Genomic DNA, 21,339 nt, shown 5'->3' with positions numbered 1-21,339 from the left:
CTAAAGCATCTCTAGCTTAACTTCCACTGACAGATAACAATTTGACTTACAGATGCTTCTGTATTACAGTTAAGAAAAATGTGAAAAACAATAATAGAATTTGAATTTACCATTGCATGTTGTCAGAAGGTAGTACGATTCCAAAATGTTTACTTTGATGAAATCTATGTTGATAATATAAGGCTGAGCTAATTAAATCTATGTATTAGAGCAGGTTTTTATTTTATCCCAAAACAACAACAGGAAACCTGAACGTTGACTTTTTCCTTTAAATATGTATTGCCTTGGTCTTTTCTAATTTTATTCTATGTATCCTGATAATTATTTCAGGTGCAATAAAATTGCTGGAGGTACTCACATTTCTCAATTGTAGCAGAGATGGATATGATCTCATTAAAAATTACTCTACTTCAAAGCAGTCCCTAGAGTTAAGCCAGAAATGATTTTTGGCTCATGAAGTAGTCAATTTTCATAATTTTAAGGGTATTATAAAGTGTTTCTCTTTCACAGAAAGAGCTATATCTAGAGTAGGTACTGAATCATGCAATTCAGCTGAACTATCTTTTCTTTCAGTCTATTAATAAAATATATTGTCTGTATCTAGCCTCTTAGGGTCTGTGATATTTATAGCACTTCCCCTAAGTGGGTAGTATTGATGTAATTTGAAATGTATTGATATACTAATTAAAAGGTCTTGTTTTAGTAAAATGTATATATGATGTTTTTCATGTTCTGATACTATTCAGTGTTGATATAAGTAGTCATATAATAGAATTTTTGTTACAATTTTTAAAAAATTGTTACAGAATTATATTTAAATCTTGTTTTTGATGCATATCCTCAGCAAACATATCTCCTGATTCACAGATGTCCTCTGTGGCTATGCAGTTCCTTCAAGCACGGTAAAAATGGCCAAACTTTTTTTAATAAGACCTCAATAAATAATGCAGTCTCCAAATCTGTCATGCAAGACCATCTGCAGAAGAACTAATAATTTTGGTATTGCTGTCTTCATAATGGGGAAGACTTATTTACTGGTTATTAGAGATGTAAATGAAGCAGAGTTGTGGAACTGTATTTGTGGTCACTATCTTGAACATCCCTGCAGCAGGGCACTTCAGCCTGACAAGTGTCTATCTTTTAACAAGGGTAATGGCTTCCTCACAGACGCAGAGCTAACAGTTTATCTGTTGCCACCTGCAAAGTTTGAGACCTTTACCTGCTTTTCTTATTGGTATCATCTAGTTATACTACAGTCACAGCACTTAAACATTTGGCACAGACATGTGCTTACTCCATTTTCAGGGAGACCAGTGCAAGTCTGGAGTCAGTCCATGAAATAAGTTTGATATTTGTTTCACATCTTAGATAAACAGTTGGGCCAATAAAATACAACCTGTTCTTTCAACCTTCTGCCCTGTGTGCAAGTCAAAGCAGAAACTGTTGGCAAATATGAATTCCTGAAGCATCAAGCTTTATCTGTTCTGTGGCCTGTTTTCCCACACAACTGCTGATGGCATAATGCACAACGTAGTGCTTATAACTATGTATGATCCGTTTATGAAAGTCAAATCTGTCAAAACTAGCTCATCTTGCTTCAGGAAGAACAAGTATACCTTTTACCTTTAATTTTGGACTACTGACACTAACATTCACAAGTGCAAATGACAGCTACCAAGTACTTTTTAAATCAAAGTGTCACAATGAGGTTCTCTGTCTTGATTTTTAATTCAAGTAAGAAGTGGCATAAATCATCCCCTATCAGGCATTACTTTTAATCCATACTTCAGGTAAATTATAGCAAGTTCTCAAGCTACAAACTTGTATTTCCACTAAAACAATATTTTTATATTAATAGATAAATATTTGTGTATGTGTGTACATATATACATCTGTATGTATGGCTCTGAAATTTGGGAAATTCAACAAAGATAAATGTGAAGTACTGCGTGTGGGAAGGAATAACCTTCTGCAGTGATAGAGGTGGGGGACTGACTGGCTGGGGAGTGACCTGCTGAGAAAGACCTGTGGTCTTGGCACAGAGCAAGCTGGAGCATGCCAGCAGCGTGGCTTGGCAGAAAACAAGGCCAGCATTGTCCCAGGCTCTTATCAACAGAAGAAGGGAAGTAATGGTCCCTCTCTACTTAGCACAAATTACACTGCATTTAGATAGTCTGGGTTGGTTTGGGGCTCTCCAGTACCTAAAAGATACAGACTGGAGAGTTCTGTAGGGCGTCGCTAGGGTGTTTAGAGGCTGGAGCATTTTCTGTGAGGGGAGGCTGAAGAACATGGGCTGTTTCACCTGGTACAAGAGATGTGTTTTCTGGGGGCCTAGATGGAGGCCTCTGCCCCACCAGTACCTACACAGATGTTAGAAAAAAAAATATGAGTCCAGGATCTTGGCAGTGGGATATGGTGGGAAGATGAGACACCAGGCACAAAATGAAACAAAAGCTTATACTGGGTTAAAGGGGAGAAGTGTCTTAGCGACGAGGAGAGAGAGGTGGTAGGGCAGGCTGCCTGAGGAGATTGTGCAGTCTCAATCCGTAGAGGCTTTTAAGACTGCTTCAAGTCTTCAGCAACCTCTGCCGACTACATGGCTGAGTTTGCTTTGAGCAGGAGGTTGGAGTAGATACCCCCTGAGGTCTCTTCCCACCTAATTTTGTTGATTCAATAAACCTATAATGCAATCATAGCTTTTAAAAATGCAAGGTTACGTATTCAATAGTGTCTAACTCGATAAGTAGTCTATGGTCAGACAGTATTCCAGATTAGCTTTATTGATTACTTTCTGAGCAAGGCTAGTAAGTTCATGCTGTAAGGCTGAAACACTCGCCCTGGGTGTACGTTGCCTGCCTATTGCACCACGAGAACGAGACTCGGTTCAGTTGCTTTGTTGTTCACTGCAGCTCTCTGTGCGGACAACGGGCTCTCAAATGAACAGCCTTCTTGCTGACAATTTTCCATCCATTTGTTCTCATACCAACCGTGCCCTTTAAGTAGCTCCTTTTGCATTCTGACGTTTATGCTGCTGATTTATGTATGAAGTAAGAGTTTCCTCTTCTAGCCTTTGTTCTAGTGGGCTAAACAAGCCAAGCTCTGTGAAAGACTGGCAGTTGGGTCTCTAGATTATCCTAGTGACTGTTCATCTGGCTTCAGTGCTGACCTGACTGTAGCTGTGTTGGGGACTGAGATGATCCAAAGTACCCGAATTAGATCTCCGAGTGTATTGTGCAATGCCATGGGTATTTCTGCACTTGGGTGGGAACTATTTAACTTGATACAACTCCGACAGTGCACATCCCCTCAGTCAATTCGCAGCAGCGCGATCGAGCACAGCCAATCCGCTATGTAACGAAGAAACACATTTCCTATTCGTAAGAAAAAGAGGCACGTCGTGAAAGGAACCACCCCCCTTTCTCCGGGGCCGGCGGAGGCACGGCCGCGCCCGCCCGCCTCTGGCCGCCCCGCGGGGCGGGACTGGGGGAGCGGCCATTTCGTGGCGCCTCCCGCCGGGGGCGAGGCGGTGCTGCTGGCCCGGCCCGGCCCGGCGCTCCCTCCTCGTCGTTCCCTTTCCCTCCTCCCCTCCACGGGCGCGGCCCCAGGCGTTGTCCGTGGCACCGCGGCCCCTCCTGCGGGAGCCGATCGGCGAGTGCCCCGCCGCCCGTCCCGCTCAGCACCGCGCCATGCTCCAGCTCCTGCGCCTGGCGCTGCCCGCCGCCGCCTGCGATGGGGGCCGGGAGGGCGAGTCGCGCTACGCCAACCTCTTCAAGAAGCTGGACCTCAACGAGGACGGCCGGGTGGACATCGCCGAGCTGCAGACCGGCCTCCGCGCCATGGGCATCCCCCTGGGCAAGGAGGCGGAGGAGGTAGGAGCGGGCAGGGCCCGGGGGCCCCGGGGCCGCCCCGCACCCAAGGGTGCTGCCGCTGACTCCGCTGCCGAGGGGCTCGGCCTGCTGCTGCCGCGGGCCGCCCCCCGGCCGCGTGGGCTCTGGCTGCGTGGTGTGTGGTAGTGTGTTTCCGCTCCGGCACGGCACGGCGGGTGACTCGCGGGTTTTGGATGCCGCTCCGTGTTTTGTACGGTCTAGGTCGCAATACGGGAAGGTGTATTTTGGGCAGCGGGGAAGTGAATCTGCGCTTCAGTCCGTGTGGCAGCCGGCGGCAGTGTCAGCTCCAGCTCGTGAAGCTGCCTTCCTGTGAGCACGCTGATGTGGGATGGCACAGGCAGTGTCCCATAGCGAGGCTCCTGTGCGTGAAAACACACTGTAACTTCGGCCATCAGACCACAGACCAGACAGCTGTCACTGGGCTGTGGGTTCTGCAGGGATCCGCTTGGACTATTGCATTCTTTTGTCCTCTTTTATTAGCGATGCCTCCTGAGTCAGTAAAACTTGAGTCATCGAGTGTCTAAGTGCTGTTACACTAGCAAACCTGACCTGTACCTAGGAGAGAAACTTCCGTTTTCTAGTTGTCATCATTGATGCCTCAGGATCAGAACATGAAATCATTTAATGCACAATTCTATGGGTGTAAGTAGTTGTGTGATAAGGCAAATTGTGCTGAAAAGGCAGCTTTTAGGTTGAGCGTTTATCTCTCTAAAAGGTATTGCTTATGGAAGCTGGTGAGGTTGTCTTCAGTGGGCTCAGTTAATTTTAAAAGTCGTAACACTGTCTTTGTCTGTGGTTAGTAAATTGAGAGCTGGCACATTGAGATGTCAATTCATTTGCAAAGAAAGTAGGTTGTATCTGCAGTCACATAAGACGTACAGATTGGACTCGTGTTAACAACAGTGTGCATTTGTACTTAGGCATGTACTGTTTGTGTTTGTACATCATTCAGAGGGCACGGGCGTGACATCCAGGTTTTATGGAAGAATTTGTATTTTACCTGCACTTCTGAAAATCAGACGTAGCTGCAGTTAGGCTGAACAGGTACAGCGGAGGTCTGTGCTGGAGCTACTACTTTAACAATGCTGTTCTTTATTTCAATATGACGACTGATCAGCATTCCACTGCCATGCCTGCATTAGGCACTGCGTAGCTTTGGAAAGAGGTTCAGAAAAGTCAACCTAAATTTTGACTGCAATGTTCAGGTGTGTTGGGTAAGGCGTTCAATGTCAGTGACTATATGCTAATCCTGGGATGCGGCCTCTTCTTTCTTCATTACTTGGTCTCTATTTTACCTCTTTATATTTAACTCAGTCTCATATACTTAAGGAAAAGTATCCAACAGGTCTCCGGAGTTGAATGATGCTATTGTGAGAGTATAAATGAAAGTCCTAAGCATGCATTCACTTCAATATTGCTTCTGGTCAAACATCTTTACAAGCGTATCTTGTGTTCTCAGACTTTGGTCTGGAAAGGAGGGACAGTCTGGTCTGCTTCCCCGTGAGAGCTGTCAGTCATGTCATGTCACTAGTTGCAGACTTCACTCAGGCATTGTGGATGCATTGTTGAAAACCTGTTGTGCCAGTTTGACTATAACAGTGTGTGTTTTTAACCTAGAGTGAACAACAGAGGAATAGGTGCCCAGTTTTCTGACAATTAATGGGGATGGTCTTCCAACGTAATTTACTGAAAGCCCTGAGACACGGTGTATATCTTAACTTTGGAACAACTTGTAAGTGAAATTTCAAATGATTTTTTCTTGTATTCAGCACGATATTTTCCATTCAAAGTGCAGATCTAAGTATCTGCCAAAGCCTCGATTGCTGCAGGATAAACTGGAAGTGAAACCATGAAATCAATTGAGATAAGCTACACTTTCGTGGATGTAGTGGGGAGCCAAACTGGCTGTCTTGGTTGCCTGAGAAACACAGAGGAAACAAAGTAAGCCATGAGTCATGCTGCATGTCTGAGATGGGTGGAAGAATTATTGCCGCGTACTGCAGCATTTATATGTTCACCGTTTTAAACTTAACGATGCACGTGATTTTTACTTGAAGTGACTTGTTAGAATGAGACCCCCATTAAGACTTGCCTCCAGTTTCTTTCCTGTCTTTACGTAGCTAATCTGCTTCCTGTACTGTTCCTTGAGGCTAGAAGCTGCCTTCTACAACTTGCTCCACTTCAAGCTCTAAACTGATGTTTAATTCAGTAAAATATCTTTTTACTACTTGGTAAAAAGGCATTTTATTAATAAAATTATGCATGCAATTGTACTCCTTGTGTTTGTGGAGGCAGAAATAGTCTTATAATTGCTAACAACTAATGAGTAAGGAAATAAAACCTGGAAATATACAACATGGCTACACATTCAGCACTGCTGATTCAGTGGTTTTATGGGTGTGGGCAGACCTTTGGATGTGCTGAATAAGAGTAGACTTCAGTTCCTAGTGGCCGGGTCAGGGTTTCAGGCCTTGCACTCTTTTGTTCCTAGGTGCAGGTGGGGGTTAGGTTTCCAGAAATGCTCCCGCGTGTAGTGAAATAGACGTGCTGGGCAGTCTTGGTCACTGTACTGGAGGGGAGCGCTGCTCACCCCGGTTAACTGTTGGTAGGCTACCAGGTGGGTGTTGTGTGTTTTCACTGCCAAGTCACTTGGGTCATCCTCAGTCATCACCTTCACAGTACTAGAAATTAGTGTTTGTGCTACTAATATTGCTTTCCTCTTTTCTCTTGAAACAGTATGTAATCCCTTTCTGGAAGGAACACGCATGCGTTTAGAAGTTAGCAAGCTGCTATCCATTTGGGTAGTAGACAACAGTATGCTCTTTTCGTTTGACCTTTCATCCATTTTCTTGATGGCTTTATTAATGCTTAATGTGTGATGAGACACTCTTCTAGGTGAAGTAATATTGTAGACATCAAATAGATGTGGTGTTGGAAGTAGGTCACGTTCTTCTTGAGGGAAGAATCTTTTTCTCCATAGAAAGACTTCATCGCGCAAAGTGGCAGAAGCTTCTGACTCTGGTCTGCTTGACCTGCCTCCTGTAAGCGTGTGACAGAAAAGTAAGCCACTAAAAAGTCTAAAGTGTGTACTTCTTAGAGGCTGCCAGGATGACTCCTGTTTTATATTTTAGAGTATATTGCTTGCTAGGAATGGACAACTTTGCAGAGCTTTACAAAAGATTCCTGACTTCGTATATTAGCACCTACAAAGAAGGAGTTGATTGCGATGACAGTATCAAATGGCTCTCTACAAGCCCCGTTAACAGCTATTGTACAGTCAATTTTGATTAGCAGAGTTGTCTGGTAGAGATACAAAATAGATGCTGGGATCAGATCTCAAATGATCTCATCCTGTGTCTTCAAAATGCACTGAGTCTCTTAGATGTGAGTACCATAAATGGTGTGAGTGGTTATACTATTTTTATTCCCGCTTTCCTTCTGTTGCAATCAATCCTTACAGTAAACCTGCAGGAGGCAAACTCCGTCTTTCACGCTTCAGTTTGTGGTAGAAACAGCCAAGCATTCACATTCAGGTACTATTTATACATTGAGTCCCGGAGCTAAGAGCAGCAAGATGTTACTGAAATGAATAACTACATTCTGGAAACAATATGATGTTCTTATTTAGACTGACTGTCAGATTTAGACATAAGTCTTGTCATTCCTGGCTACAATAAGGCTTTAAATGAAAATAAAACAGTGTGATGAGATAACTCACGTGAAGGTACAGTGTGATGTAATGGAAACAAGGCCCAAAGAGACTAAATTCTCAGCAATCGGAGTACGATCTGCTTGGAGTAGTCAACTGTGTTTATGAGAATTGTAGGCCAGCTATGTTAAAAATACTTGGAACACTTGAAGTGTGTTGCTGCATTTAAAATAAAAGGAACTAAGAATTTTGTCAAGCAGACCAGATTCCTGTGTTGTATTACAGTGCTGCATTGTAGTGTGAGACCACAGGTGAGAACAGAACCAGGTGTGAATGCTGAGCTTTTCTCTGGCCTCTTCAAAACTTGAGCTTAGTAGTGCTTCAGACCATGAAACTTATAGCTGTTTTTAGCCCAGAAGCATATCCCTTTACAGATATTTGTTTAGTAACTAAGCTAAACATAGCTGTTAATATTTCTCCACTGTTTTATTATGTTATTTGCGCTCTTCTTACTTTTGATAACTTCCCTTATATGGCAAAATTAGAAGGCTAGTAGACCAAATTAAATGAAGACTCTTCATTACGTTGTACTTTGGTTAGGAATGTATAAAAAAAGCGCCAGTTGCATTAGCAGCTTCTACACAGTACCTACACTTAGAAATCATTACCATACGTGACATGAAGATTCAGTCTGTAGAAGCAGAAATCTTTTCCACTTCTATGTCTCTCAGTGCCATTTTTTTGTGAAATGAAACTTTTTTCTTAGTTGTATGCCAAAAACTAATACTATAGGTTTAGAGTGGATAGACACCTTCTGCTTTTACAAAAAACAGATGTCACGTGTTTATTGAGAAATGGCACTACTTAGTTACTTTAAACCTTGCTTTTCAGGTCATAATAGGTGTTAGAAATGTGTCTCATTATAGGGACTTAATTGTGAAATACCATAAACATCTTCAGTAATATATCTGAGTCCAGTTGTCAGCAAACATTTAAGTTATTTGATTTCAACATGCACAACTTCAGAAGCTTTTAACTGATGCATGCTGTAGTCACCAAGTATCCATATGAAATAGCAAGATGAATTTAATTTAATTTTCATAACACTTTAAGCATACAAGGAGGGAAAAAAATTGTTTTTCTAATACTAACTTGATAGTTTTGTTTTTTTTTTTCCCCTGAACAGGGTACAGTGAACGACTCATTCTTCTTGTTGTGCAAAATACAAGAATGCTAGGTACCAAATATGTGAACCCCTCTGCCCACCCTGGAAGATCTCTTAACCACATGTTGAAATGCTTTGCTAAATCACTGCTTTGAGACAGCAGTGTGTCCCAGGTGACAATGGTACACTGGTAAATCTTCTAAGATGTGTGCAAGGTAGGGATGCCTGTGCAGTAGAATAGTCTTATTTGTCAGAAAAGTTAGTCTACCAAGTATGTTCAGAGTTTGAAAAAAAGAAGCGTAACTTGCAAGGAATGCTGAATGAAGTTACAAGGGAGGATAGTTTGCATCTCCCATTTACGCTGTTTCAGATTCTTGGAATCTAATTCATAGTTGTGAGTTGAGAGTTTATCCAGGTCCTGTGGGAGCGGCTTCTGCAATGCATGCTGGAGAGCACACTCACAGCTCGCATCTCTTCCTTTTTAGGCTCATTTTATAGAGATTGTTACCTGAAATGAACCAATGGGAAGGCTGTGGCTGGCCCTTCAGTCTTGCTAAGAAGAGAGGTGCTCAGGGCAAAGAACAGGAAGGGGAAGCTACTCTGTAGCTGATGGAACAGCTACATCTCTTAGTGCAAAAGTCTGCTGTATGGGGGTGGGAGGTCGTGTCAGGGTCTGACAGGTCACCTGCTTGGGTACTGTTTAAATGCTGGTAGCATCCTGCGGGAAGGAAGTGAACAAATAAGAATGGAGCATTTCAGTAAGCTGAGGGTTCTTCAGAGGTAGTGCCAACGACTGTTTTGCTCACAACGCAGTATTGTGTAGGTGTTTTTAAACTTACCAGCAGTCTCCCTTGTGTGTTATTTGGGCTCATTGGTTGGGGTGATGTGTGGGCGCATCCTGGGACTTTCAGCCTTTTCGCTTTGTTTTGGATTTATCCCTCAACTGATGCAGAATGACGAGACTGATTTAAACAATCTTTACTACTGAGTTTTGGGTTATCATTGTGTCCTAAACTTCTGTAGTCCTGGCATATATAGGTAGGAAAAAAAACACCATCATTTTTCAATATTGTAGGATACATGTTCAGTAAACAGAGTTGCATGTGTTTGAGCTATGGCTGAATTTGGCTTGCAGCAGGAGTACAGTCCACAAATTTATAATGGTAGAATGCAGAGTTATATGAATGACTGTCGCTAATTATTTTGGCTCCAAAAGGGGGAAAGAATAGGAAGAGAAGAGAAGAAGGGAATGGCAAGGTTGCCGTTGAGATAACTATGTAAGATAAATATCAAGTTTTGAAAGAAAATGTGAACTTTCTGAATGTTCGAAGACATGCTGTTCTTACCTTGGTGCTGGTGGATTTTCTGTGTGATTTTTGTAACTGTGCCCTTTGGAGCTCTATTATTAGATTACAGAACAATGAACTCCTAATTGCACCAATTATGAGTCTTTAACTGCTGTTTGTTTTTATTGTGTCTTGTAGGTAGATAGCATGATAGGAAGCCAGAAATGCCCAGTAACTTCTTGATGGATCACTTCCTGTTAAGTACTCTTTACATTGCTTTAATTAGCTGAAATAACAAGCTAAAGAATAGATGATTGGCAATCATTTGTACTGAGTAGCCCCACCTTCCACGTACAATTGAATTTTGTAACCAGAAGAATGGGAAGGCTTATACAGAATACAGAAATAATTGCAACACATAACATAAACATTGAACTGTGAATTAAAAAGAAAAGTGTACGTAAAAGCATTAAGACTTGTATTATCTTGCATTCTCTTTCTTTGCACTGTAGCTATGAATGTTTTGAAGTTCATAACTTTAGCACAGAGTAATGTAATAACTCATTGGGACGCTTATATGTGTTCAGTATCTTTAGTATCTTCAGTATCTAAAAGTATCCTCTTAGTATCTTCAGTATGTAAAGCATGTCCGTAATTTTCCTGATTTTTGTCAACAGACCTGCTGGCTTAGGTTTATACAGCCAGAGGACTTCTAGAGGAGTAGGAATTAAACACTGCAGTGTGTTGTATGTAATACAGAAATTGTAAAATATTTTTTTTCTGTGTTTCGGCTTTTCACATTGGTGTTGCATTGCTGTGCAAGACTTAAAAAGCAGCTGCATTAACTAACTACAGAGCAGAAAACAAAAGTAACAGAGTTGTTTTTAAAAGGCAGCAATGTCATGACCAAATAGGTCAGCATGAGTATTCTAGTCCGTACGTGTGAGGGCCCTAAGTGTTAACAGGAGAGAGAATCTAAATCGTCGTCTTAGTTCTGTAATTCTTTGTGGTCACTGTTTCATTGTATGGTGGGTTATATTTATTGCCTCAGGGTTAAAGTTTTCGCATGGGAAAAGAAATGGCACACCTTGAAAAAATAAACCATTTCCTTTTGGGGCTGGGCCTGCCTAAAGGTGAAGTGATTCCACGGGGAGTCTGTAACAACAAATGGCAGGTTTTAGGTGCCAGGCACACTCAGTATTGTTTCCCAGGACTTCAGTGCAAGGGCTGGCAGCTGGGTTGGTTCCTGCTCGATTGTTGTAAACGCACCCATGTTACAAGGCATCCAGTTCTCCGTCAGAGAAGTTGGTGAACCAGGAAGTGGCACAATAATACAGATAATACAGGTGGCTATAACTGCAAATCCTGGTATCTAGCAGCATATTAAATGCAGAACAGCAGAGTCTGGTTCCTTGCTGAACTTCAGTGAGGGTGATCAGCCACTGGAATAGGTTGCCTGGGGAGGGGAGGCTGTGGAACCTCCATCCTTGGAGATGTTCAGGACTCAGACGGACATGGTCCTGCTCCCCCTGATCTTGTTGGACTGAGTTTTTCCGTGATGCTGTGGATGGGCGGTTTGCATCCGGGAGGTGGTGTCAGGCTACCCACACAACCTAGCGTCTGCCCACTGGCTGTGCCCGTGCAACACACAGCCTCCCATGAGGGAATTTCTGAGCACCGAGTGGAAGGCAAGCTCTTTGAGCATTCCTGTTTGTTCCACAAATTGGCTAATTAGGGGTTTTAATCTGAAGCTTTAACACCCACGTAAATAGTGCATTTTTTGTACTGTAAGAAGCTTTTGTTTGTATGAACTTTTAGGTTCGTAGTGTGAGGAAATAGGCACGTGCCTGCTGAGGTACAGCATACATTTTGTTCCCTGTTCCTTTCTTCTGCTGCACTGAGGGTGGTTGACACTGGCTTGAAGTGCGAAAAATAACTAGAAAACCAAAAGTAGGGAATGGAGAATGGGCTTGTGCTCATCCTTTTCTAGTTGTTGCAGGGTAAAATCTGCTTATTTGGCAGATAAAAGGAAAGCTGCCCCCCTTCACACACACTAATCGCCAGCTCTCTAAACCTCCTAGGAATTTCTGTTTTCTTTGGCTTACATCATCCTTAGCAGTGGAGGTTTTGCAATTGGAATTTAGCTAAGATTTTGTCGTATCTGTGAGCCAGAACAACGCTTTCCTTGTTTTATATTTTTGTGTACTTCAGATAGCAGCAGGGAATGGCAGCAATTCGTGTTGGTTAGAATTAACTGTGTGCGTGTGACTGCCACATAAACTGCCCCTTCTCAGCTGCTTGTGGGAGCCTAGCAAGGCACAAGGGTCCTGTGGTACACGGTGCTGTGCATGCAGTACAAGAGGGGCTGGGATGGCATTTTCTTGGAGTTGGGGGCTCTTTCTGCCCAGAGTCATTTTTAATGGATTTATTTTTGAATGATTAATCTATTTTTTTTTTTTGTTTTTTTTTTGTTTATTTTCTTATTAAAAGGACATAGTCAGGAATGCATCCATAAACTTGAGTGAGCATAAACTATTTTTTTTTGGTAAGGCAAGGGCATGAGATAAAACTGAATTTATGAGTATATTTGTGTTGACAAGTTATTGGTAGAACTGGCAAGCTGGACTTGAGAGCATATTAAGATCAGTACTGCAGAAATATTCTTCTAGGCTGAAATCAAACACTTATCTGAGTATGCAGTATCTTGCATGTATTCTACTGTGCGTAACTTGCTGTATTATGGGAGATAAATAATTTGCCTTGTATTTCACTGTGTAGTACCACCTAATACTCCCCTTTTTAAACGGGAATTCATTATTTTTTTTTTTTAAAGATTAAATGTTAAAGTACTCTTTTTAGTAGATGAGTAGGAAAAAAAAGGAGGCAATATAAATATATTTAGACGGTTTCAAAAGTTCTCAGACACCTACAACATGTACACCAGAGTTTTTAGCTTCCTTTATGTTGAGTTTTTGTAGGCTAGGTCTTCTTGGACTTGGTTCTTTTAAGGACTTAAGCTGATTATAGTGGAGTAAACAAAATTATTTAAAAACAGATGTTGCAAATTAGAACAGCAATGCAAATCTTACTTTATTCAGAAACTACAGCTGTGCAAGGCATTTGGAAAAACAGAAGGTATTTTGAAGACTTTTTAATATATGCTGTAAGCACCCTCTGAAGTGCTCAGAAACTTGCAGCAACTCAGTGGAGAAATTCTACTCTCAGGTTTCTTGTACCTTATACAGCGCTTGTACGGTATCCTGGCCCCTTAGGATTTCACATACTTAGGATTTCACATACTCAGTGACAACACAGGAACTAATGCCCAAGTGATGAGATGGGGCATAACATCCCGTAAATCTTCTGGTTTAGAGCAGGGCTTTTGTGGTGGCCTTGCCTCCTGTTTCCTTGTGTCCTGCTGGACACTGGATGTGTGAGAGAGGACGGGAGGTGCCTGTTGCAGTAGTGCTGCTGCGCCTTTCCTCTCGTGACCCCGGCTGCCGTCTCTGCAGGGCTTTCTTTACGGAGTATCTGTTGCTGTGGCTTAAAGCCCCCGCTAGTAAATCCTGTGGAGCTTACTATCCTCGGCTTCACTATTCTTGGGGCTTTACCTCTGAAGACCTACTTCAGTGGTTACAGACTGATGCTCTGAGGGGTTGCTGTATTTTCCCTTTTTTCATAAAGTATGTTTTCACACACAAAGATGATGGACTTTTCAGGTGCTTTGTTGATGAAGGGAAAGTATATGCCCAGGCAGTCGTGCCACACCCCTTGTCTGTATTTCAGGCTTGTTTCCTGCTGTGCTGGCAATCATTTATCATATTCAACTCATAGTTAATTTTATACGTAGGCGTTTCTGATCTGCAGGGCTGTTACTAGCAAATGCATGCATAAGTGGAAGATAACTATTTCTATTTGCTACAGGTTTGTTGTAGTGTTTATATGGTGTGTAGTGTTTTATGTGTGGTGTGTGTGTTTTGTTTGTTTGTTTTTTGTCAGGGCTTAGGCTTGCCTTCCCAAATGCTTAGGGGTGGAAGTGCTAGTCAGGTAAAACCCTAGTACTTTTTGGTCAACACTTAAATAGTTAATTGCTATTTATACCATTATCTTTATAATTAGGACAGAGCACTCGACTGAAGAGGTTAGTTAGAACTATTTAGTTTTACTGGAATATTGTCGACCCAGGTACAGCTAGAAAGTTGGAGGCCTAAAATTGTTCTTTTTTGTGATTTTGTCATGTCCACCAAGCCCTCCTCCACAAATAACTTGGTCCCTGTAGGTGTAACTTTTCATTGCTAGTAAGAAACCTTAAAATCTTTGAATAGAAAAGTTTTAGGAATAATAAATAATGCTTTCTTAAAGCTATCTTTGCTGCTGAGAGTTTTCTGTCTTCATGAAACTGTTGAGAATGTGTTTAATGCTGGAAACAAAACATGGTTCTGAAGTGTATGCGTAGGTATCTTCCTGATTTGACTCTCAAAGTGACTGATATTATACTTCGTAAGCCTGAGCTTTTTTTTACTTTGTGAGTTTCTATAATTTGGAAAATCGAAATGTTAAATTTTCTCTCAACAGAAAATCTTTAAGGCTGGAGATACTAACCAGGACGGGCAGCTAGATTTTGAAGAATTTATGCAGTATCTTAAAGATCATGAAAAGAAAATGAAACTGGCGTTTAAGAGCCTGGACAAAAACAATGATGGTATGCCTTTATTTTGTGTGTTGAAACATTGTTTGAAGAAACTATGTGTTAAAAATTAATTTATATTCTTTGTCTAAACTGGAGACCAAAAATTGTGTGTGAAACCTCTACTTCATTCCTTTAATAGGAATGTAGTTATTGTGTGCTATAGATTGAAATAATTATTATAGTCATCTTGCCTTTTTATTATCTTCCAGGTTGGTTGATCTGGGGATCTTTGCTTTCCAGATAGGAACTTCCTTATAGTTTATCCATGTATCTATTAAACTATTAGCTATTAACTTACTGGATGTTTGCATCTCATTTAGCTGTATGATTTTAATTTACTTACCTTTGCTCGGTCCTGATAGTGCATAATAAAAATGCATCATCTCTGTTTAAAATTTAAATCATCTTTGCTATTGTGTAGGTGGTATGATTTAATTCAATGAGCTGCAAGTGTATGAAGTTCCATGTTTTAGATATGTATTATTTTTCTTTTAATGTTTTAAGGAAAAATTGAAGCATCAGAAGTTGTCCAGTCCCTCAAGATACTGGGTATAAACATTTCAGAAAAACAGGCGGAAAAGATCCTGCAAAGGTCAGGAATTGTCGTTTCTTAAAATATTTTGATCTTCTTTGTATTCTTCATAAACACATTTTCTAATTCACAGAACATAATATTTAAATGGGATTATAACTTGGAAAGATTGTTGGTAACTTCAGTGGCACCTCTACAGTAATTCTTGCATATTCCATCTATTCTTGGGTTATACAAAGTCTGACCACTGTTTTAGCATCTGGTTATAGGAGGGGAATGTTTATACCTCAGTTCTGTGCAAATGTTGTTGATAGAATCAAGTGTTTTATATTTTTAAATGGAGAATGTTAGATACGCTTGTATAAGAAACACATGATATTGAAAGACAGTGGCAGATTTACCCTTTAAGTCTCCATGTCCAGTCTACAGACGGTATCACTGTGATGGCCAGTATTTAAAAACAAACACGCGCTCAACACTGCTGCTGTTACCTTACCTGTTTTGGTTCAATTTCTTTTAGTATTGATGCTGATGGGACAATGTCAGTAGACTGGAATGAGTGGAGAGATCATTTTATGTTTAACCCTGCTACAGACATTGAGGAAATAATTCGATATTGGAAACATTCCACTGTAAGTTGAACTTCTATTTTTAATTCAGTGCAGCTCTTAAATTAATTTCTACTGTGATAAGTTGCAGTGTTGAGTATAACAGCTTAACTGTTGTATTTCATACATTTAAAAGATTGTTTGGTTTTCCGTTTTGCTTAATGCCCTCTCATTTACAAGCAGGATAGTATCATTTGAGTTTCTTTAGAAGAATAACTCTTTCTTCATTTAAATTTTAATGCCAGTATTTCCTAGGAAGAAATCCTCTTCTTCCTTTGAAGATACTCCACAGAAAGATACTAACCACAATATTCAATCTTTTTTTTTTCATATTACAGTACATTTGTATTTTCTGTGCTTTTGATGTGGTGAAACACATGTAGATTTCATTACCATGAAATCGCAAGTGTCGTTATTGATGGCTTTCTATGCTATATGTTCTCACATCTATTATGTTATGGAATTTGATTGAAGAATGACAGGGTGTACAGCAACAAGGAGGTCATTATTTTAAGTTACTATTGAACAGAGCTCTTAACGCCTTAGTCACTGACTTTTAAGAAGCAATAATATAGTAAATAAGCCAATAATAATCGAGTTTGCTTAATATCCTTCCTGTAAATGAAAGGATAAACCGCATAGTTATGGAATAATTCATAATGTTAGGTAAAGACAGATTTGATTATAGTGAGACCATTTATATCTTGAGGGATCAGTCAGCATTTCTGTAGTAAAATTCAGTTTGAGACATGAAAGTTTTGAGCAGTTCACACTGTACAAACTCAGTTCAGAGATGCTTGACAACAGGGAGTCAGCTCCCTGTTCGCTGAGGGAAAACCCTTGGAGCACTGCTATGAGATAAGGTAGTCCTGCTCCCAGCTTGTTTAGTGAAGCATACTTTTGCTGTAATAATATGCTTTCTACCACTATTATTTTTTTTGATACTACAGAATAGCCTCAGTTACCCCCAAGGAAAACGTTTAGGCATCTCTTCTGACTGCGACACTGGAAGATCACTTGACCCGGTTATCACAGCAAGCAAAATCCAGCCACACAGTAGCACAGCTGCTGCTTCAGATAACAGCAGATGTGAGACTTCACATGTCTGGCTGTCATTCACAGGTTTTTTTTTTTTTTTTAATTGTAAAATTGCTGTCACTCTTCTGAGCAGACAGCTACGTTGGCATAGAAGTATTATGATAGCTGTGGTCTTCGTTACAAATCCCCCCTAAATTTAGCTTTAACTTTTGATTTCTTAGACTTCGTGTTAAAGTTGCATTTAGGACTAAGTAGATATAAGGTTTAAACTCTGGTAGGTATGTGTAATATCTGTAATAACCCTGAATCTATATTTTAAGGGTTCTGATTGTTCTTTTGATGACTCCATTTGTGGTTGAGTAACTGAAGGCACCTTGCTTGGAAACAATGTCAGAAAGATGAAAGGATTTTCTCATTAATCTATTTTATGTTCAATATCCAGAAAAGTTAGGTCTTTCCTTCTTTGTACAGTGGATAAATGCATAATCTGCATACAGCAATCCTTAAATTTCAAGTGAGCAAAACAGAATAGTCTACTTAACAGATAGGGAACTCAGCATAAATAAGGTGTAGTGTCCGAAATCAACATTAGCCATAGTTTAAAACAAAAAGTTTGTCAGTTAACATACTTGCTGGTCAGTACTTGTTATCAGTTATTAAAACATTCTTGCTTCTTTATAGGCTTAATTTATGCATAATACTGGCTTTGCATCATCTAAGGTGCAATTTTTCTCTTTTGTCATGGTTATAAGTTACATGGAGAGCAAAGATTACTTTTAAGAGATATATAAAATTACTACAGGCTTTAGCAATAAAGCTGTCCAAGGCATAAGACTGGAATGTTCTTCTCTGATCACATTGAATAGTCATACAAACATGTACCTGTCAATGAAATGTCAAACTTTTATAGCTGAGTAGAAGTCATTAATATGTATTTCAGAATAATTGATAATGAGAGGCGACTTAGTAAAGCAGTCAAATTCATCATTTTGTAAGATAATACACAACAGCTGCTGGGAATTTAATATTCTGATATATCAGCTATAAAAATGTTACTTTAAAATGTCAGGGTGAGGGGAAAATTCCCACATATTTATTCATAACTTACCATGAGAGTGAAATCTCTTGTTAGCATCCTTAAGAGATTACCAAACTAATCCCAGAAGACTGTCCTGTGAAAGGTTAGAATCAACATGTAAGCATTAGTGCTCGCTGAAGAGATTTACAGATCATGACAGGATGTCTTTGTTTGGGATATACTCAAGACGGAAATTTGTCATAGTTTTTAATGATGATGGTGCAGTCTTTGAAATGGTGGGTCTGTGGTGTTATTGCTTGGTAGAAGTATTTAAAAATGCTGTTAACTGGATAACAATAGCAATCCATAGCAAGTTGATTTTAGAATGTAAATTATTTTTTTTATTTATTTTGTACTGGCATTTTTATTTACATATTCTCAGGTTCTAGGCCAATTTGCAATTAGAACTGTTGATAAAATTGAGATGGTAGAATAAGATGTTTTTTTTTTTTTTCAACCTGTTTGCTTTGGATTCTAATAGGTGCTGGATATTGGAGATAGTTTGACTGTTCCAGATGAGTTCACAGAGGAAGAGAAAAAGACTGGGCAGTGGTGGAAGCAGCTATTAGCAGGAGGAGTGGCTGGTGCTGTCTCTCGAACAGGTACAGCACCGTTAGATCGCCTTAAAGTGATGATGCAGGTAGGTGCAATATTTAAGTTCTTATTAGTCTCCATTGTATCATTTCAGTTTTTAGAAAGTTGATAGAGAAAGATGATGGCCAAATACAATATCTGAATTCTCGAGGTCTAGCTGTGGTTCCACAGTTTCAGTACTTTGTGTCCATAAGACAGTTTTGCACAGCGATATTGGCAAAAATATAAGCAAAGTATTATACTGCTTGTGCAATTAATATAATATTTCCAATAGTGAATGTGATTTTGCTAGTTCTTATAAGCAATGATAGGCTACTTAGGTGATGAGTTTTACAGCCTAATCAGAGCACTGTTCCTTACTGTGATTTTTTTTTTTAGGTTCATGGGTCAAAGTCAAACAAAATGAATATAGCCAGTGGTTTTAAGCAAATGTTGAAAGAAGGTGGTGTCCGATCCCTCTGGAGGGGAAATGGTGTGAATGTTGTGAAAATAGCTCCTGAAACAGCTATTAAGTTCTGGGCTTATGAACAGGTAAGATGCTAAATCAGGAATGAAAATAATGGTATATAAAATACTATATAATTCTCACTGTTTGTCATTTGCACTATTGTATTGTACAGGAAGGAGTTCTTATGGGTGGGGATTTTACCACAGCAATTTAGACTGACTTTCCAATTACAAATAGTCTATTTTTTCTGTTAATAGAATACTTACTTCGCAGATTTTGCTATTATATTAAAAGCAGTATAAATAAATTGTCATTATTTTTTAACTGTCCTCCCATTTTTATAACTTTATATATAGTGAGAACAACCAAAACCCCTGAACTCGTACAAGATTCTGTTTAAGTCAAATATCTTGGTTCTATATAAGGTGCCCTTGTCCTGGATTTCAGAGTTATATTTACCTCTGTTAAGGCCTAATCTTACTTTGGAAAATGAACTCCAGTTCCGGTGTAGCTAACCGATCTTTGTTTTTCATCTATAGGACTTGCCTCAAATAATACTCAAGTAACATATTGTACATTTTTGTACAACTATGAAATCAAACCAACAAAAAGCCAAGTAAATTTTGGGGTATCGCAAGACTGAATGGCAGAATTCCATAGGGAAACTTTGAGCACACTGTTAATCTTGCCGAGCCTTTTGGGAGCTGATAATGGTGCATTCTTGCATGATGGCATCTGTCTTGATTGAAGCAATATGTAAAACTCTCTAGGTGCCTCTGTGAACAAGTTAACCTAATGTAAAGGATCATTGCATGTTAGTGTTTTTGTGAATACCCGATAACAGAGTTGGAGCAAGCATAGTGCTAAGTTTGCTGGTTTAGTAAGTACAACTGTTAATACACACACACACACAATGCAGTTTGGAAAGACGTTTTGTACTGTACTCTTACTTCTTGAGGTAGCTCTTGCATCTACTGAAAAGCATGTGATACTTATTTAATGTACTTTATCTTTACAGTATAAGAAGATACTCACTAAGGATGATGGAAATCTAGGCACTGTTGAAAGATTTGTATCTGGTTCTTTGGCTGGGGCAACAGCACAAACTTCTATTTATCCCATGGAGGTTAGTAACAGAAAATCTGCTTCCATTGGAGACAGCCAAATGTCTGGTTTGGCATTTTTACTCTTGAAAGTATTGGAATTCCTATATCCTAACTTATTTTTACTTTGCACTTCCTTTCAGAGTTTCAGTGCTAGACACTTCAGAATATGCTATGTTCTAATTGATACCTCTCATTTTTTTTGTATATGTGGATGTCCTTTTTAAATTAAATTTACTTCTTAATATATATGGGGAATTCAGGTGATGGTGTCATTTACCTCTGTATGTGAGCCTGAAACTTGGGTTATTGTATTTTGTGTGATTGCACCTTTTGATATTTGCTATTCAAGTATGTCTCTCCATAGAGCGATGTTTAAATGTATCTTTGCAACCTTGTCCAGGAAAAGAAATCCTGTAATGCATTTAAGATTAAGTACACATTAAAGGCAGTTTCTGAATTCGGCCTAAATCTTTCCCACTATGTATGTAAGCAAGGAGCGATCTTCCCTGTAACAGGTAGGAAGTTGTTGCATTGTAATTGGGAGCTGGGTCAGATCAGGAGATCAGTTGGGAAGGAGAATAAAACAGCTACAGCTGAGGCTTGATGGATTAAATGGTCTTTCCTCTGTAGGACATATTTGTATGTAGTACTATGTATGTTGCAATTTAATTAGGATTAAAATATGAACTGCTGTAGGGTAGCTATTTCACATCCTGCTTTTTTAATTAGAAGTAGAAAGTATTTCCTTATTTTCTTGTTCCTTAGAACATATCTTTTTGTGCAAATAACTGGAATGTATGTGGGGGCAGGCATTAAACCAATATCAACATCAAAATTTTGAATTAATTTAAAATCTAACCTACATACTTTTCCAAAAGGAAGGGTGTCAGTTGTAATAAAACTTACCTGTTTTTATTGCTGGCAGTGATCAGTTTTTTTTGTTTTTTTTTTTTTTTAACTCTATCCTTGTCATCAGAACTGCTGAGTCACAGCTAGCCTGAGTACAGAGATGGCTACATTAACTGAAATGTTAGGTTGAACACTAGGAATAGGCTGGTCAATAGAGAAGTGAACTGTTCTACAGGTAATATTCCCATCTACTGTCCTAGAAATGCTTTTTAGGGTGCTTCTAAGCAAAAGAAAAAAAAAAACAAAGCCTCGGAAAACTCCTGAGGAAGCGGCAGTCCTAAGAGGTTTTAAAGTAGGCCAAATTCTTGCTCATAAATTCTATCTGTGGTTTCTTTTACATACTGTTTTT

At 39.7% G+C, this 21,339-nt stretch overlaps 1 protein-coding gene across 6 annotated transcripts in view; it reads left to right on the top strand.

Moving 5' to 3' along the window:
- SLC25A24 (solute carrier family 25 member 24) overlaps positions 1–21,339 on the top strand; it is a 34,671-nt gene that overhangs the window by 6,486 nt on the left and 6,846 nt on the right. For 3 of the 6 annotated variants that reach the window (XM_083846764.1, XM_083846763.1, XM_083846762.1), the window contains exons 1-7: positions 3,493–3,869; positions 14,563–14,689; positions 15,182–15,269; positions 15,730–15,841; positions 18,415–18,573; positions 18,906–19,058; positions 19,994–20,101. In XM_083846764.1, coding sequence (XP_083702890.1) covers positions 3,687–3,869; positions 14,563–14,689; positions 15,182–15,269; positions 15,730–15,841; positions 18,415–18,573; positions 18,906–19,058; positions 19,994–20,101 — 930 coding nt within the window. In that variant the 5' untranslated portion in view covers positions 3,493–3,686. Of the gene's footprint in view, positions 1–3,415; positions 3,870–5,602; positions 5,620–10,185; positions 10,245–14,562; positions 14,690–15,181; positions 15,270–15,729; positions 15,842–18,414; positions 18,574–18,905; positions 19,059–19,993; positions 20,102–21,339 lie in introns of those variants that run through there. The other 3 variants (XM_083846765.1, XM_083846767.1, XM_083846766.1) reach the window with 3 other exon arrangements.

Source organism: Anser anser, assembly GCF_964211835.1.
Source record: "Anser anser genome assembly, chromosome: 8".
In the NCBI taxonomy this organism is placed as follows: domain Eukaryota; kingdom Metazoa; phylum Chordata; class Aves; order Anseriformes; family Anatidae; genus Anser; species Anser anser.
Note: the sequence above shows the minus strand (reverse complement) of the source record. Positions and strands in the feature narration are given on the sequence as shown.